Source organism: Netta rufina (assembly GCF_964035555.1).
Source record: "Netta rufina genome assembly, chromosome: 15".
In the NCBI taxonomy this organism is placed as follows: Eukaryota; Metazoa; Chordata; class Aves; order Anseriformes; family Anatidae; genus Netta; species Netta rufina.
In genome coordinates this window covers 13,165,090-13,181,919 of record NC_140138.1, presented here as the reverse complement: position 1 = coordinate 13,181,919, position 16,830 = coordinate 13,165,090, and the positions used below count along the sequence as shown (strand labels likewise).

Sequence of the window (16,830 nt, the reverse complement as noted above, 5' to 3'; positions counted from 1 at the left end):
ATATTTCAGCATGGCTGAGCTGCGTTTGTGAAGTGCTCTGGTTTTCACGTAGGAGTAGTGGTGGCCTGGGAGCTGCACAGCTGTAAAGCTGAGTGATCTTCTAATAATACTTCGGATGTTTGTGATTGCAGAATTCACACAAGATAACTGGTTTGCCCTGAACATTTGTACATTTCTGTAACAGGGCAAGATAGCAAATTTCAGCAATGAAAGGGAGGCAGCACTGTAAGATTTCCTAGGAGTTTTTGCTCTTTTGATTTATGCAGAGGGAGTGTGCTGCTTTGACTCTGTTCTGTAGCCTCGCGAACATCAAAGTTCTTCAGCACGGTCAAAAGAGAAAACGCTTCCATCAGCTGGCTAATCCCTGTCTGCATATTACACTGTAAACCGTAATCTCCTTAAAACATGCCTGACTTTTTGAAATGTTGTTCAGCCTCTTGTCCCCATTCTTGTCCCCCATTGTCTTGGAGGTAGGCAGTAGGTGCCGTCTGAAGTTGGGAACGCATCAGAGAATACTCCAACCAGGGACCTGCACAAAAAGTTTTACATTTAGCTTTCAATCCAGCCTTTGTACTTGGGAGTACAAAAGCTCTCCGAGCAGGGAAAGGGATCCTTCTTTTTGTCTTTCTCTGAAAATGTTTGGTTATAATTGCCAGCAAATCGAAAAGTGAGCCAAACACATTCTCTGCAGGATATTAACCTCGGAAAAAATATTTATTATAAACACTGAACATCGCAGTGCTCAACAAGTGATCAGTCGCATACCATTTAGAGGATGTTTGCTCTCAGCCACTTTGTTCATTGTCAAATCTATTTCATTTCTATTGCCACAATTCTGTTCATTCATTGCTGGAATGCTTTGGCAGGAAAAATGTCAAGTGCTACACTAAATATTTTGCTGAAGAAACCCATTCAGCATGTTGAATTAGAACAGTGTCTCCAAAAAGAAGGCAGGCTCTGTTTTCAGTTGGTGTGTGCTTGTTGGAGTGTATGCACGCTGCTTTCCTGCGAGGGATGTGTGCTTTCGTGCACACAACACAGTCCAGCTTCTCATTTCTCGGGTTAGCACAATTTCTTCTGTTAGAACTGTGTGTTCACATCCGTGGCTCAATGCCCATGTGAAGACCACGAATTTGTGTCCATCAGGCTTCCTTTGCCACGTGAAGGAACAACGGGGAAAAACAATGGGTAAATTACTGTTCTGGGAACCCTCCGCCCTGAGTGGGCTCAGGGGCTTTATCCCTGAAGGTGATTTCTGTTCTTCCCGACAGGAGCGTGATGGCATGCGAGCAATCCTGGAGTCGTATGACAGTGAGCTGACCCCGTCGGAGCACTCGCCCCAGCTGAACCGGCGCATGCGGGAGGCTGAGGAGATGGTGCAGAAGCTGCACGCTCATAACACTGAGCTGGAGGTAACAAGGAAGCATCCTTCTCTAACCCCTGTGGTGAAACAGCTGAGACCTTTAGGATGGAAGTGCCTGGTGATGTGATCTGCTCTCACAGATGACAGATTTGCAAAGTCCAGGTTTCAAGGTTCTGGGATCGATAAGATCCCCAAGTTGTGTTCTCTGTGATCTGGTCTCAGGGCCGCACTGCAGTGCCTTTGTAGCAAGGCTCTTCTAAAAGCAGTGTAAGCGAGGGTGTGTTTATTAGAGCTTTACTCTGAGGGCTGAAGAAGTAAAGTATCTGCCTGCCGTTAACTCTTCTTTTCATGGCTTTAGGCCTGAAAACCCCAATAATATATAAAAAATTATATAAAACACAGTAAATACATGATATAAAATACCCTTTTTATATAGGGTTTCCTCAAGAAAAACATTTTTGCCAAAGACAGAAGTGTTTCTCAAAGGAACATTTATATTATTGCTACTTCTCTTTATGTAAATTTGTAGTCTGAAACATGAATGGAATGAAGTAAATGATAACATCCATTTGCCAAATTGTTCCCTACTTCCCTGCTGTATTTTGTCATATTGGAATGGTCACGAGTTGAAATATCTGGAAATATGTCTGTGGTCTTAAATCTTGGCAGTTTTATTGCATAGGTTTTGCAATTACTGTAAGCATGTGAGTTTTCCTTTCCTCATATCTGGTTCCTCCGGCACGTAGATTTATGGATGCCATAATTCAAATGGAGTAAAACTTGTAGTAATTGATGCTCCTGCGATTCCCATTGAAACCGTAGATTGGACTGCCCCACTGTGTATAAATCTCCTTGTTGCTTCTGTCATCTTTAAAATGCTCTTTTCTTCCCTTGATGGGGTGGAGACTTGAGGCAGACAGTACTGGTTCCAATGACCTTTAAAGCCTTAGCAAGCAGAGCAGTGTGGTGTAAACCCACGTTATAGATCCACTTCCTCCTGTTTCCAAGAAAAAGAACTCTGTCAAGTTTCGGGCAAGCTGATAGAGAAATGAGGTGGTAACATTCAATGAAATGGGAACTTGCCTGAATTGCTTCATCTCTGAATGTTTCTCCGCGTTGTTGTTTGATCACTCTATTGCTTAATGCCAGGTGACACTGACATCAAGTGTTAGGTGGCTAATTCCTCCTGTTTTCCTAGCTGTTCCCAGCAGTGGCTCCGGGTTGATGGAGGAAGATTTCACTGAATAGGTCAAATGTTCATGATGTCTTTGGGCAACAGCAAATTACTTTTTCTTCTTCAGGTGAAAGCATGGAGGAGTGTGGGAACCACTTCCTACACGTCTTTAATTATTTATAGGGAACAAACGATAAGTTTGTCTTCATGGATATGGATTAAGGGCTGCACAGAAAATTTCAGGAAAGAGCTGTGTTCTCTGGAGGTTTGTTTTTGTGTAATGCCAACCTTTAAACCTTTCAAAGACTTTGCTACAAGCAGGATTCGAAGTCCTGATATTCCCCTTGTAAAGTAAAATTTTATGCTTCGCTTGATTGTGTTTGCCTTTCTGTCTGCAATGTTGATGGCTGAACCCAATCTATTTTGATATTCTGGGGGAAAGTTTTTTGTTCTAGTAAAAATCTGAAAACTAGAAAGGGAAATTGAGGTACAGGTAAGACTCCTGGTGTCTCATCATCGGGAGCAGCTGCTGTAATCCACTGCCTGTAGATCAAAAAAATGGTTGATAGCAGCTATTAATAACTTCTAACATAATGCTCTGCACCTCCCCGCTCTGCTGAAGCTCCGCACAAATTTTAGAAATGTTGACACCTGCGTGACTCATCTCGCAAACAAACAGAGGAGACGGCAGGAATGAGGCACCTTGGAGCCTCAGATGATTTCTGAGCTGTGGGCTGAACCATCTCTGACGTTTACTTCAACGTGTTTAAGTCAGCGTGGCAGAAGGGATGGGGCATCCCGGGCACACCTGGTCCGGGTGGGCTGGGAGGGCAGCAGGCTTGCAGGGTAGCACAGAAGAACAAGAAGAATCCATCTGCAAGGAGCATGCAGGTGGTGGCAGCAAAGCAACAACGTGCACAACTGCTCTGAGATCCTGCGAAAGGCTGGGGAGGCTGTGAAGAGAGAGCGATGGAGCAGAACTGAAAAGCACAGGCTGACACAATTGCATTTTGCTTGTTGCTTCTGCCTTTCAGCTTTTTTCATAAGCCTTAAAAATCACACCCTTTTTCTCCTCACTGACTTGTTTTATCGCAGGGTGTTGTTTTTTTTCCCCTACTGAAAATTTCTTTTACCAAAATCTCTTCCTGTGTTCTCTAGTAGAGAGCCCTTTGATACTCATAAAGCTATCTGACACATGTTTCTTCTGGCTGCCCTAATCTATTAGCAGCAGCCCCACCTCGGAACAAGCAGTAGAGGGGAAAAAGTGATGTTTTTAACAGGGATTTTTCTTTCCTGTGAAAATGGAGGTTTTTCCATTCATTCGAGCAGCAGCTCTGTGGGAGCCAGGAAGCTCTCGGGTAAAGACAGCGATGGTGATAACCCAGCACCAAAGGGGAGGGAGACACGTGGGGCTAGGAAGATTTGTGCTGAGGCAACAGCTTTGAACTCATTAGGGAGATGAGGTCTGTGATGAGTCTTCTGCTTGATGTATAAATGGAGGTGAGAAGCTGTTTTAAGGAACACAGGGAGCCAGAGAGAAGTGTGCAGGCCCTGAAGGGCAACAGGAGAGGTTTATCAGTGCGCGCTGCAAGGATGGAGCTGTGTGGTACTGAGCTGTGTCTGGCTCCCTCTGTGCCCAGCCAGTGGGACCCTCGTGGGGCAGGACGGCTGCTGGGCATGCTGCTGGGTCTGCATCCCAGTCCCTGTCGGGAATAAAGGCACCTCTCCAGAAACTCAAATGCAGAACAACGCCTCCATCCCAGATCGCTTCAGAGGCACCGTGTTGCTGCCTAAGAACTTGTCCTGTCAGAGCCTGATGGAGCAGAGAACAGGAGGACAAAGACGGGCTGATGGGGAACTTTAAATCCCCTTCACTGATGGCTGATGAGAAAAGCTGGATCTCTAATGCACGAACATGCAAACACGTAGCCTGTTCTGGGACTGGAAATGATTGCTTTATCCTCCCCAGGACTGCCTGCCCCCGGCACAGCCCCTGTTCCGCAGTGCCCATCTGTCTGCTGAGGTGCAGGAAAGCTCTTTACGGAGCATTGAATATCAAGCAGGGGGGAGATGCAGGAAAGATACTGTCTGAAATGGTGGCTGAAAAAAGCAAGCAGTCTGTGTCTGCCTATTTCAAGCAGTTAATGAAGTGTCACTCACCATCTTTTTAAAAGTGTGTTTTGGAACTAAAGAGGGAATGAGTTTGTCTCTGGCCAGCATGCTATAAACACGTAAAATAAACAGAATCGTAGCTGTGTTTTTATCATGGCATGAATTTGCAGTTTGACGCTGGTGATATTAACAGTTTTCTTGCTGATCTTGATTAATTTTTTCAATCATAGTTCCCGTTAGCTCTAATTTCAAGGTAAATATGACAAAGCAAGAAGCCTCTGTGCATGTGGAAGCTATTGTGAAAAAGCTCTGATGTGGAGATTAGTGTTTGAAAAGTTAAATCCAGCTGCACAAAAGAGAAATCATCATAAATATAACTCCATTAATAGCTATTTTATTACAACACACTTGGCTCCATATGAAACTTTAATGAAGAGAGATTTGCAAGGAAGATTCACGCTGACACCTTCAATGGTCTCTAGCATTTTTTACATTGAGAGATTTACACTGTGAGCACCATAGGTAATCAGTTAATTATGAAGCTGACACTTTGGGCACATGAAATGCCATATGGTCTGTGTTTTCTTCACCATGGGCATTACTGGAGACCTCAAAACTCCCTGGCCAAAATGTGTCACCTTACCTGCACCTGGTAAGTGCAGCTCATCTGCTGGTGGTGAAAATCGGGCAGTGCTGCTGCCTCTGATGTTAGTCACAAATCTGCTCCGTGCAAAGTGAGTTACTTAGCAGTCACCCTGGTGTTTAAAGCTCTAAAAATTTACGCGTGGATGCAATAAAATGTTTATTTGAGCAGTTAACAGTTCCTCCTTGTCTCTCACCTCGCTCCTCCTTCAGTGCTTTTCCACTTCTTTCTTTTTTTTTTTTTTTTTTTTTTTTTTTTTTTTTTACCTTTTTTTCCCCTCCCTTTGATCCACACTTCATGCTTGTCTTGCTTTATCCCTTTGCTGAGTTTCCTCTCCCCCTTGGAGGTAAATTGCATCTTTACATAGCAGAAGGGCTTTCTGTGATGATGGGAACTTTGCAGGGAAATTTCCTTCCATCTGTTCAGAGGAGTTTTTTATTTTCAGACTTCTGCCTGCTTTCACTACCTCTCCGCTGCCGTCCAACCTTTGTGCACTGTTTCTCTTGGTGACAACTGCGAGCAGTAGTGAGGTTACCCTTCTCACTTTGGGTGTCCGTAAGGAGCACATCTGAGTCACTGGAGCTTTCCTGCCACTCCAGGATGGGATGCCTTTCACTTGCCCAGACTTCTGCTGTCATTGTAGCCTCTTATCTGCAACTTAAGTGGGAGAAAACAGACTCTCTCTGGAGATGATGCTGATGTGCTCCATGCATCAGCTACCACTGATCGCTGAAGCAGTCACAGGGCTGGACATCATCTTCTGACAAAGCAAACACCTCGCTGAAATAGCACGCTGAACCTGAACGCTTTGGCATCTCTTGGCAGCCACGAGCCTTCCTGGGAGCCGCTGCAGTCTTTTGTTTCTTTTATTTTCTAGGGAAGAGCCAGGTCAGGCTCCATGTCCTCTGGCAGTCCTGCAAAATGGATTATCTTGGGTTCCCTCTTCTCTCGCGTGTTTCATCTTCCTTCAGACCCGAGTGACCTTGTCAAGTCAGGGAGCCATTAGTTTCCTCCCCTCCAGTTTACACCTGCCAGCGGCTGCGTTTGGGGAGAGCACCTTGCAAATAACCGTCATATAAATGAGGAAGGCGACTCATGAGGGGCTTAATGATTTGTTAAAAGTGACAGTCCCTGCTCTGTGGAAGAGGAGCGCCCCTTCCAACTGGTTCATGCTGCAACAGAGCCTGTCTCTCTGTGTTGAGACTTTTTTTTGGTCAAACTAGATTTTAAAACTCAATTACTATTAATTTTTTTGAGCAGCTTCTTTACTTTGGATGTGTCCTAAAAATCAGCAATAGATGAAGAGGAGTGTATGGCATCGCCTGCGCTACGGACATTCTGCACAAAGCAGCATTGTTTTCACCAAGGGGAGATTTTACAGCTCGTTTGAGTGTGGGTGCTCTGACAGATTAAGAATGGCTTTAACTCACCAGTTCCTAGGGACCACTGCTAAACAGAAGCAAGCCTCCATCATTCTTAAGAAATGAGAATGTTCTGGCACCAACTTGTGTTGAGTAAAATAAATCATTAACTAAGCCAGTATGTGTACCTTTAGCCTGTGGTGAGCTGCTTTAGAGACAAACCCTCAGAAAAATGACCGATTGCACCACAACAAGGAGCTGCAGATTGAATTAGGCTACTGGAGCACATGGGGCAGAAAAGAATTTCGCAACCCCACTGCCTTCTTGTGCTTCAAATGCAGTAAAAGCAAGGGGTGACATTGTAATTGTCATCATCTCTTGCTGGAAGTCATGCTCCTAATGGAGTCATGGTCCGTGATGCTCTGCCTCTAGTTCTCTTGATTCTAAACTCAGAAATGTGTGCTACCAATTAATGTTACCCACCTGTGTTAACCATGTAGGGAGTTTACAGCAGACTCCTGCAAACTCCACTCTGAAGTGTTTCGGTTTGTTTAAGCCAATGTAATCAGCACTGGGTTTAAATGGCAGCAGCAAAGATCCTGACCCCAAACTGCACTCCCCTGAAAATGCTCTTGGTTTTAACAGATCTTCCTGTAAGCTCTCCTGGTGATGTTACGAATAACCAAGCACAGCCAAGGGCTGACCTGGGGAACTTGAACTGCCTTCAGCTGCAGCGGGCTATAGGAGGCAAGAGAAGCAGATGAACTGGGTTTAAATTCTTACAAAAGCTTTAAAATTGGGTTCTTTTTAATGATGTTTTGGAAAGAGCAGATAACTGACGAGCAGTTATGAGTCATGTTTACCACAATAGAACAGGGGAGAGCATTTCGTACGGCGATGAGAGCTTTAAAACGTTTTACACTGGGGAGCCTGCTTGCCTGTGCCTGGAGATACAGGCTTTGCAATGAGATGTCCTCAGGTGGAGGAGGCAGCAGGAATACATTAGGAGGGGGAATGGGAGCCCCGTCCCCAGCAGATGGCAGTGGACAGAGGCGGTGCACAAAGGAGCAGCTTCATGCAGCCTGGTGCTCCTCCTGCCAGCGGGCACTGCTGGGAAGGGGGGGAAGCCGGGATGCAAACAGGGTGGTGATAACAAGTCTCTGGAGAATGAGGTTAGGAACAGGTAGCTGCTAGCTTCTTGAAGGCTTTGGAAATGTAGAAATACAATTGGTGTTGGTCTCTGGTTGCTGTTGCAAGCCGGGCAGTGCAAACAGCGGGGCTGGGGGTTGGCAGGGAGGCTGCTGGGCACCTTCCTTCAGTGCTTGCCCCACTTCCCACTGTTGCTTTCGACAATTGCAGATTATTTGTTCTTTGTTTGCAATGGTAGAGAACCATTCAAAAATGAGATGAATTTCATTCAGTGTTTAATTCAGAGATCTAACACTTTGATCTCTTCCAAGCTGGAAAGTGTGGTGACATTAAGCAGCGCAGGTCTCACCCACGTGGGCAGCCATCACGGGTAGCAGGGCTTGTGTTTGGGGGTGCCCGAGTGATCCTTGAAGTGAAGGGAACAATCAAAGCCTCCTCAACACCTTCTGGGGTACGTGGTGACCCAGCCCAGCCTCTCTGCAGCAGGGTGATGGGACCCCATGGAGGCAATGCCCCATCCTATTTCTGAGGTGCTTCCGAGCACACCCAGCCCAACACCTCAAGCAGGCGGGACACGTTCATGTGGCTCAGCCCAAAGGGTATTTTGGTGCCTGGCTCGTTAGGGTAAATCCATCCTCAGTGTTGGGAAGCTCAGAGCTAAGGCTGATGTTTAATGTCCTCTGCTTATTAGCACTACTACTCAGGAACATTCTTGCATTGATGAAAGCTTCAGCAGCTTGTGGAAACTAAGCAATTTTGAGGGAAACAAGGAAGTATCTTGTGAAAAAATAAGAAGTGAAGATTGCACATTCATAAAATGCCAGAGAAATGTTAGCTACTCCTTAGTTCTGCCTTGTATTAATGACATTAAAAAGCGCTTGTCGGAGCATCTTAAGAGATGTGCTGAACTTGTTGAGATCGGTTGATTTTTAAACTGATTGGATTTGAATTCTGTGATTCATAGTGCTTCATTTCAGAATAATTACATGATCTCTGCATAATTTAGTATTTAAAGTATGTATTTATGAGTGTTTTCGTGTCATCTTTTAATTCACAATGATGGCCTCCTGTAGGAAACAGGGATTAAGGTTTTAATGATCATTTTCTATTTAAAAACACACCATCAACTTTTATCTATAGCTGGGCTTTTCCAAAGCTTTCCCTGCAGGGCCAATATCTGTAATTCTTTCTGCCCTGGAGGTGTCAGTCCTCCTTGCATTCCTGGACCTCGGCAAAGGGATGGGGGCAGCCTGGGGCCAGAGGGCTCGGCACTGAGATCCCTGCCTCCTGTCCCTGGGCATGGAGTTGGGGCTCGGTGCCGTGCTGGGCAGTGTACGTGGAGAGCCAGCAGCCTCGCTACGTGACTCAACACACTTCTGCCCTGCTCATTTTCCAGCTACAGAGCCTTGTTCCAGTCCTGTTACCTCCTAGTCTTAATGTGTACACTTCGAGAAAATGACAGCAGCACAGGCGTGTTCCCATGCACTCGTGGATCCTCACACTCCTGCTCTTTGCAGTTTGCACGAACTGTAAGATCCTTCTTCACCCACTTCATGCTTTGCTTATTGTGGAGATTAGAACAGCAGTAGCTGCTGTCTTGGTTTTCTTCTTGAAGCCCATGGATTATTTCCAGTTTTGGTCTTAAGCACCAACAGTGGAAGGGGCGTTTCTTCTGGGAACTAATCAGTCTGAAAGCCTGGGTCAGCACAGCACGTGAGCACGTTGTATGGTGCCTAAATGCCAGAGACGATTGCAATTATTTTATTGCAGAACATACCCAGTTATTCACCTTCAGTGCTTTCTTCTCTGGAGTTACAAGTTGTGGTTGCTTCCACATCTTATCCCTGCTATGGACCAGTTTGTCCATGCACTGCAGCTTTCCCCTCTTCCCACTCTTATTAATTTCTTATTAAGCTCATGAATTAGAGCACAATACTATTGCAAGTCCTAACTTGAACAGCGTTTGAAGCAAGGTTGCTGGAGTTCTCTCTTGTTTTTCTCCCTTCCATTTTTACTTAAATGTGCTTAGCCTACTAATGCTTGGAGAAGACTGGGAAGAGAATAAGTGAAAAAGCCAGCTGATAGGGGTTTTCACCAAGCTGTGAATAAAAACTAAGCTGCTGATATAGATCTCCTCTGTTCAGGGGTGGTCCAAGTAAATTGTAAGGAACAATTCTGTTTTCTCAGAGGCTTTGCAATTTATCTATTTGCTTTAATCAGTGCTAATGTCAAACGTGCTTTGATTCTGCTAAAAGCTTTTCAGCAAAACAAACTGAAAGCCCTAAGTTTTGGAGAAAGTCACAGTCTTCTTGTAAGGCAAGTTGTACCGTTTTCCTTTTGAGATTTATGCTGTTTTATAGAGCAGGCAGCGCTGCTGTGCAATACATGTGTCATGAATCCTACTGTGGTGACAGTAACACAGATAGGAAATACATGGCACATTATTTTGACAGACTGAGGTGATTTATATTTTCAATTTGTTTAAATGGCCGTAACGGCTATAGTGAGCTTAGCTTTGACAGATGTACATTCATATTTCAGTCCTATTCAAGACTCCATTAAAAGTCAAACTGATTTCTGTTTTAAAGCATTGATTTTTATCTATTCAATGTTTTCTTGCCTGCTTTCCAAATGCTGGACTTACAACCTCGAAGTCTTGCAACATCAACTTCACTTCCTCTTGGAAAATTACTAAAACAGCTCATTTTTTCCTTTGGAAACCTGATTTTCTGGGAAGAGTTGCTAAACCGGAATATTTTTAATTTTTATGGGAAGTCCACAAGAATCTTGAAAGATGATGAGTTACATTGTTTAAAACCCCAGTGATATATTCAGTAGCTGTGAAAGGGAACAGAGTAATTGTTTCATGGAGGTTATTTTAAGTAGAGTATCTTGCATAAGGAGAGAGATTTTTTGAGGCTTATTTGTATAGAGACAGTCACCAGACATTATTTATATATAGGAAGAAGTGATAAATGTCTGTATCAGTATTACCTCATGGGAACATCTCTTGAGATCCCACGAGTTCTGAATTTTCTTCAAGTCCATGCTCTGCAGGGCAAAGCTGGGACCTGGCCTCGTGGTAGAGACCACAAACCAATGAGCCGATGGAGACCTCAGGGCTCTGACACTGCCATTTTTGTTAAGTGGGGAAGAGACAAAGTCAGAGATCGTTTGAGTGTGCTTAATTGTTTCTCAGCTGCTGCATGGCAGCATGCAGAACCCTGGAAAAGAGGGAAGCTGTTACCATTATGTGTGGTGTTTATTTGAAGTACAGGTGCTCGATACGGTTGGCATAGGCTGCCTGGGGGTGTCCGAGCACAGAACCACCAATGCAGATGTGTGTAATTCCCGTGGATGTTCATAGCAATGTGAGATGTGGTTGGTCTTAAATTCTCCCAGCATACCTGATACCAAGCTTGTTTGAAAGCATCAGGGTTTATTTATTTATTATTGTTACCAAAAGGGCACGGGGTAGGTGTATACAGGTAGCTGTTCCTGGTGCTAGTTCAGGAAGGCATGTCTATAGATGTCCAGATGACCTGCTTTATGCTCTTAAAACAATGTAGCATCCCAAGCTAATTCTACAGCCGTCTTATTGCTTTGTTGTTTATGTACGTTTCGGAAGACAGTAGATGAGACTATCACAGCTATATGGAGAAATGATGTTTATCTTCACGGTGCAGCACGACCTTATCGTTCATAAGTGACATTTTCTCTGCAGATAATGAGCACCTTTTTATTTAGGCCAGACAGAACTCAAATTCCCTGTAGCTGGCTTCTACAGCCCATCAGCACTTTACAAATTATGTTATTGTAATTGTTGCTGAGACTGGTTTCTGCTGCATTCTATTTGCTCTTTGGATAAAGCTCTTGTTTCTGAACAGCAGCGGGGAACTGAGAGCCAAGAGGTCGCTCTCGAGTCTTCGTGAACATCTGGGAGCTGCTGCACGGTACAAATGCAGCCATTCCTCAAACAAGAGTACATTTTATTTAACCTCTCTTTGACAAAGAGTGAATTGAGAGTAGTTCTGGCATCCATCAGCCTGTGATGGACAAACAGGCTGGTGATGCCCTGAGATCAGCCCTCCTGGCACGCAGGCAAAGGTGAAACCTCCTAGCTCTTTATCTGCTTGGTTAAGAAGAAAGAAAATGTAAGTGTGAACAGAAGGATAAAACCCCAAACTGTTCCCAGCCCTTATCCGCAAATATTTACAGAAGGGAGCTATCTGCTATCTGCCATGCCCCGTGTTGCTGTACCTGGTGCTGCTGTTTGATTTAATTCCACCTGCAGCGTTGGCTGCATGCACTAACCGTGTCCTGCGCAATGCCCCTCTGCCTGCGAGCGTGCACGCGGCTCTGAAGCACGGCGCTGAGCCGCAGAGCACCCAATTCAGTACGTCTTGTACCGTTGTGGTGGGAGCTAACAACTGAGATTATCTTGGCATTTATTCTGAATTTGTTCCTTGCCTTGCCAAATGGAGATCTTTTATACTTTACAGCACGGCTTTGCTAGACAGACACTCAGGTGCGAGGAAACTCAAGGGTTTCTAATGGGACCATCAGGCTGCTTCACCTTTTGCCTTGTCAGTCTGCATTTGCTGGAGCGAGAAGTGATTGTGAGTTGCTGGATTGCTTTCCTGAAATGAGTTGCTGTTTGGTTCGCTCGGAGAAGATAAACACTCGCATCTCAAAAATACCATCCTGTCTGGCGTCTTTGTTGGCAGTCTCAGCAGAAGGGCCAAGGGCTGAACGGACCATGGTTAGGATAAAATTGCAGTGCTCCCTCTGGAGTTAATCCTTTCAGATGAAAATTGAGAAACACTGATGGGGCAACGCAAGGAAATACGTACTTCTCTTCCTTTTGCTGTGTCTGATTTATTGGATAAACAGGGGACTTCAGCCCCAGGTTGGGTGATCCTGCACTTTCCCTTCACAGCAACTGTCACACGAGTTTTTACAGGGTAAATTAAACCTGGTTTTAATGGTTGGCAAGCCCAGCATCTGTATCACACCTGTGCTATGCAAGGGTCGTTTGTTTAATCTTTTATTCCCCTTGTTGCAGGTGATTTTTTTGTAAATCTGTACAGAGGTGGCATGGGGCAGGCCTCCCGCACAGAGAAGGCTGGGAGCTGTTCCTCGGCTGCCGCGGGCAAGCACCGCGTGCTGGGCAAGATCTGCCCTGGAGGCGCAAGGAAGGACTTCCCCGGAGTCACGAAGGGCTGTGCAGGTAGCAAAACACCTTGGAAAAAGAAACCAGAAGGTCTTCTGCTCCTTGGATTCTGCAAGAGCCCCCTTTGGGCTTTGAAAGAAGGATCACAGGATTAAGAGGAGTAATTAAAGAGGATAATTAAGTTGGCTGCTTTGATGGATGCTGGAAAGCTGAAGACTGGGAATGTTGTGGGCATTTGGACCAAATGTGGGGAGAGGGGAGGAGAGTGAGTGGACAGGATGCAACAAGAGCAATGGAAAAAACATTGCAGTTATTTAGAGAAACAGTTACTCAGTCTAATAAAATGGAGTTTATTAGAAATTTTCCCGCAAATGCTTTCCAGAAGCCAGATTCTCTCTGGGAATGACTCACATTCCTCCAGCTTTGTTGTTCAAGTATTTTCACTTCTCTTACGATGTGGATGGTTACTTAACTTTAACAGCTTTGATTCCACTCCTGTTTTGGATGACCCTTACCACAAGCCAGCTGCACGAACACTTCGAACACTTCCAGTGCTTTACTTTAATGAGTGCACTTAATGGTGTATGGGACCCATTATGAAGGAAAGACTAGAAATTAGGCTGAGGTGGCCCGCAGAAGCTTGAGTTTTCAGATAAGAATTTAATGATAACAAAAAAGCCTTCTTAGAGTTGAGGGGATCTTCAGGGCGTTCTCATTCCTGAGTCACAAGCAGATTTTTCCCGTCTCCTCACGACTGAGCTACCAGCCTCAGCCTGCCTGCAGAAAGCGGCTCCATCACAGCACCCACCCTGAGCGCTGCTTCTGTAACCACAGCCAAATGAACTTCTGCACCCAAGCCAGCCCCGCAGCCGGCTATCGTGTTGTGCATGCTGTGGATGCTGTCTGGTACCTCTTTTTCTTCCTGTCTCTGCTTACCCTGAGTGTAGCACAGCGCCTAGCTGATGCTCTGACATAGTTGCGTGCATCTCCTCCCATCCTTCAGCCCTCTGGAAAGCTGGAGTCAGAAATGGATTTGTGCACTTCATACATTTGAACTTCATCATGTGTGCTTCTATCCCTCCCTCCCACTCCCCATCCTTTTCTGTTTCTTTATCTTTTAACCACATTTGTCCTACCTTGTTAGCCATCCCCTTTCCAAGAAATGATTAAGCAATAACAAGAAAAACAACCCAAAAACTGGATGTTTCCTTCAGATGCTTGCTTTGAATTTGCTGCCTATTTATAGATCATTCATTTAAGCCATGGTGGCAGTCAATTAGAAATGTAGGAAATCCTTTTTTCAAGAGTGTGCCAAGAGAGGATCCTTTTAGTTGGTTTCCTTTTTTTTTCCCAATGATTTTTGCTGAAGCTTTTATACTGTGCTTAAATCCCGTTGGGATTTGTTTACTTTGAATATATTTTCGAATAACAGTGGAAAGGTTTTGCTCCTATTCAGGGAGGTTTAGGGGAGCATGACCAATGGTGTGCAAGCATGCCTGACTTTATCTGAGGGGGGTAAAAATGCATTTCACGCAAATTTTCCTTCTAGTTTTCATCTTGGAGGGATTTTTTTTTATTTTTATTTTTTTACTTTTTCAGTGGAAGGACTGTCTCTTGGTAGAAGTACTGTTAACCCTCCTTTTTTCCCCCCCCAACAGTCACACGACCTTAGGCAAATTCTGCCACTAAATCCTCTCCTGCTTGTAGAACAACAATGATGCAGTACAATATTATAATTGTAAATTGCCATCGCTTCTGGAGCCTTGCAGAGGACGCGTGCTCCTTGTGCTTTGGTTTGTCCTTCTGTTGAGCAGGGTTGGTGCTAATCATCTTCGGTGTCTTCTGGAGAAGTGTGTTAAGTTTGTGCTGGCGTAGCCCAAACAGCGAGGCAGGAGTCGTAGGTGAGGCACAAGCACATCGCAGGTGAGATGTTGCATGACACCTACGTTAATAAGCTCGGATGGGCTTTTGCTGAGTCCATGAGCCATGCTGAGGTGTGGACTGTTACCAGGATTTTTGAAGTGAAGCTTGTCTGCAAGGAGACTGGAAACCACTGATTCATGCAGTACCTGGAGGTGCGAGCAGTGATGTTCTTCTGCTAGCGTAGGGGCTCGTGTGGTATTTGTTGGGAATTGAGAGGGTTTTTTTAATGCTGTGTATTGCTGGTAATCACTAAGGTTGTTTTTGCTTTTCTAAAATGAATTTAGAAAGCAAATACTGTTTTCAACTGAGTTTCTGAAGGGTGCTGGATTTGTCAGAGCCTCTGTAAAATGGTTTTAGCAGTCAGTACCAGTGCAAGCTTTTAAAACTTTTTTGATTTTAATTTTTTAATATTTTTTGCTCCCCTCAGTGCTCTGTATTTTGGTGCCAAGGCAGTTTCTTCTGGTGGGCTGACCCAGAGAGCAGGTATAAAATTCCAAGAGGAATTCCTGCTTGGCCTCCAAGTGTGAGCATCCCTTCTGCCTTGCAAAGGAGAATCTCTCAAGTAAACTTACCTTGCTCCCAGTGCTGTACAGACAACCCATGAAAATCAACATGCAGGACAAAAGCAGAGAATTATGCTATTCATTTTTTAATCTCACCTCCTGTGATACAACTCGATTCTTACTCTGTGCCCTCCTAGGTCAGTCGCATTTAGAGCAGCCGTCAGAGCAGATCAGCTGTGCTAAGCACACCGTGACATTTGGAAAACCCTGTCTGGAACAGGAATTGAGCAGTGAGCTTCTGCTAATTACAAGTGCTACCTTTAAAGTGTAATGTCTACCTTATTAAGCAAGACCCAGCTACACGCCCAGACTAGAGACTGGAAATACTCCGGCAGCAGAGGAGACAGGTCCTAAACAAACACAGCAAAGGTAATACAAGCATTGCTTCGTCAGAGCAAACATTGCACAACCCTGTCTGGAGGGTGAATGTTGTTTCCTAGCAACTTTCAAGAGTGTTTCAAATTTGTGTGAGACCCTCTGAGATTTAGGCACTTTACCCACGATTCTGCTGGATGCCAAAAATATGCTGGCTGTAATTTCACAAGCCTTTCTTTCAAGGGCAGCACTGCCTTAAACCTTTCCCTGACCTTCATTTGAGCTAGCACAACCTGTGCAGGAGTACAGAGAACCAGGATGACATCAAACTAAATTAAAATTAACCCAGAAGAAAAAAAAGTTTTTAATGTGGATCTTCGCTTCCTTGGTGATGGTTGTTGGCTGGGAATCTCACAGTGGTTGTGTTGGGAAGCCAGCTGCATGTCTGAGGGGTGCTGCTGGGAGTGTGTTGCGTGGATTAGCAGTGAGAAGTGGTTGGGAACAGGCCCATAGCACATAGACATCTTTTTGGGACTGCCACTGTGCATTGCCAGCTGCCAAACAGCCTTGGGCAGCTCAGAGGAAGGTGCTGCCATTCAGTCCTTAGGGGTGCTGTGGTCAGTACGAGTTGTTCAGCAGCCTTGTTTTAATAGTTTAAAAGATTTATCACAGCTAAAGTGGCTGAGGTATTAGGAGACTATAAAACAACTGTGCTGCTTTTTAGTTTCAGGTGCTCTGTTTCATCCAGCTACAGACCTTTGGGTCTAATCCATGCACAAAACCCTCTTATAACTCATAAGCAGGTATTAATGTTTCTCTTAAATGATAGTGGCCACCCACATCTTCAGCAGCATTGCCATCTCTGGGTATTGGGCTGTAGAGACCTCTCCTTCTTGGCAAGCAAGAGGATTGTCCAGGTATTCACTTGTCAGCCCCCTGAAAAGAGAATGCTGCGTTGTGTTGATGGACTGACAATATGTCTTTATACACTGAAATTAAAAGTGACACAATCACATAAATCATTGGAACAATAGTGTATGCAAACACAGTGCCT

At 44.8% G+C, this 16,830-nt stretch overlaps 1 protein-coding gene across 1 annotated transcript in view; it reads left to right on the top strand.

Moving 5' to 3' along the window:
- The window catches only part of MAD1L1 (mitotic arrest deficient 1 like 1), a 354,917-nt gene that overhangs the window by 150,654 nt on the left and 187,433 nt on the right, over positions 1-16,830 (top strand). Inside the window, exon 12 of the mRNA XM_084296309.1 lies at positions 1,272-1,412. Coding sequence (XP_084152435.1) covers positions 1,272-1,412 — 141 coding nt within the window. The remainder of the gene's footprint in view (positions 1-1,271; positions 1,413-16,830) is intronic.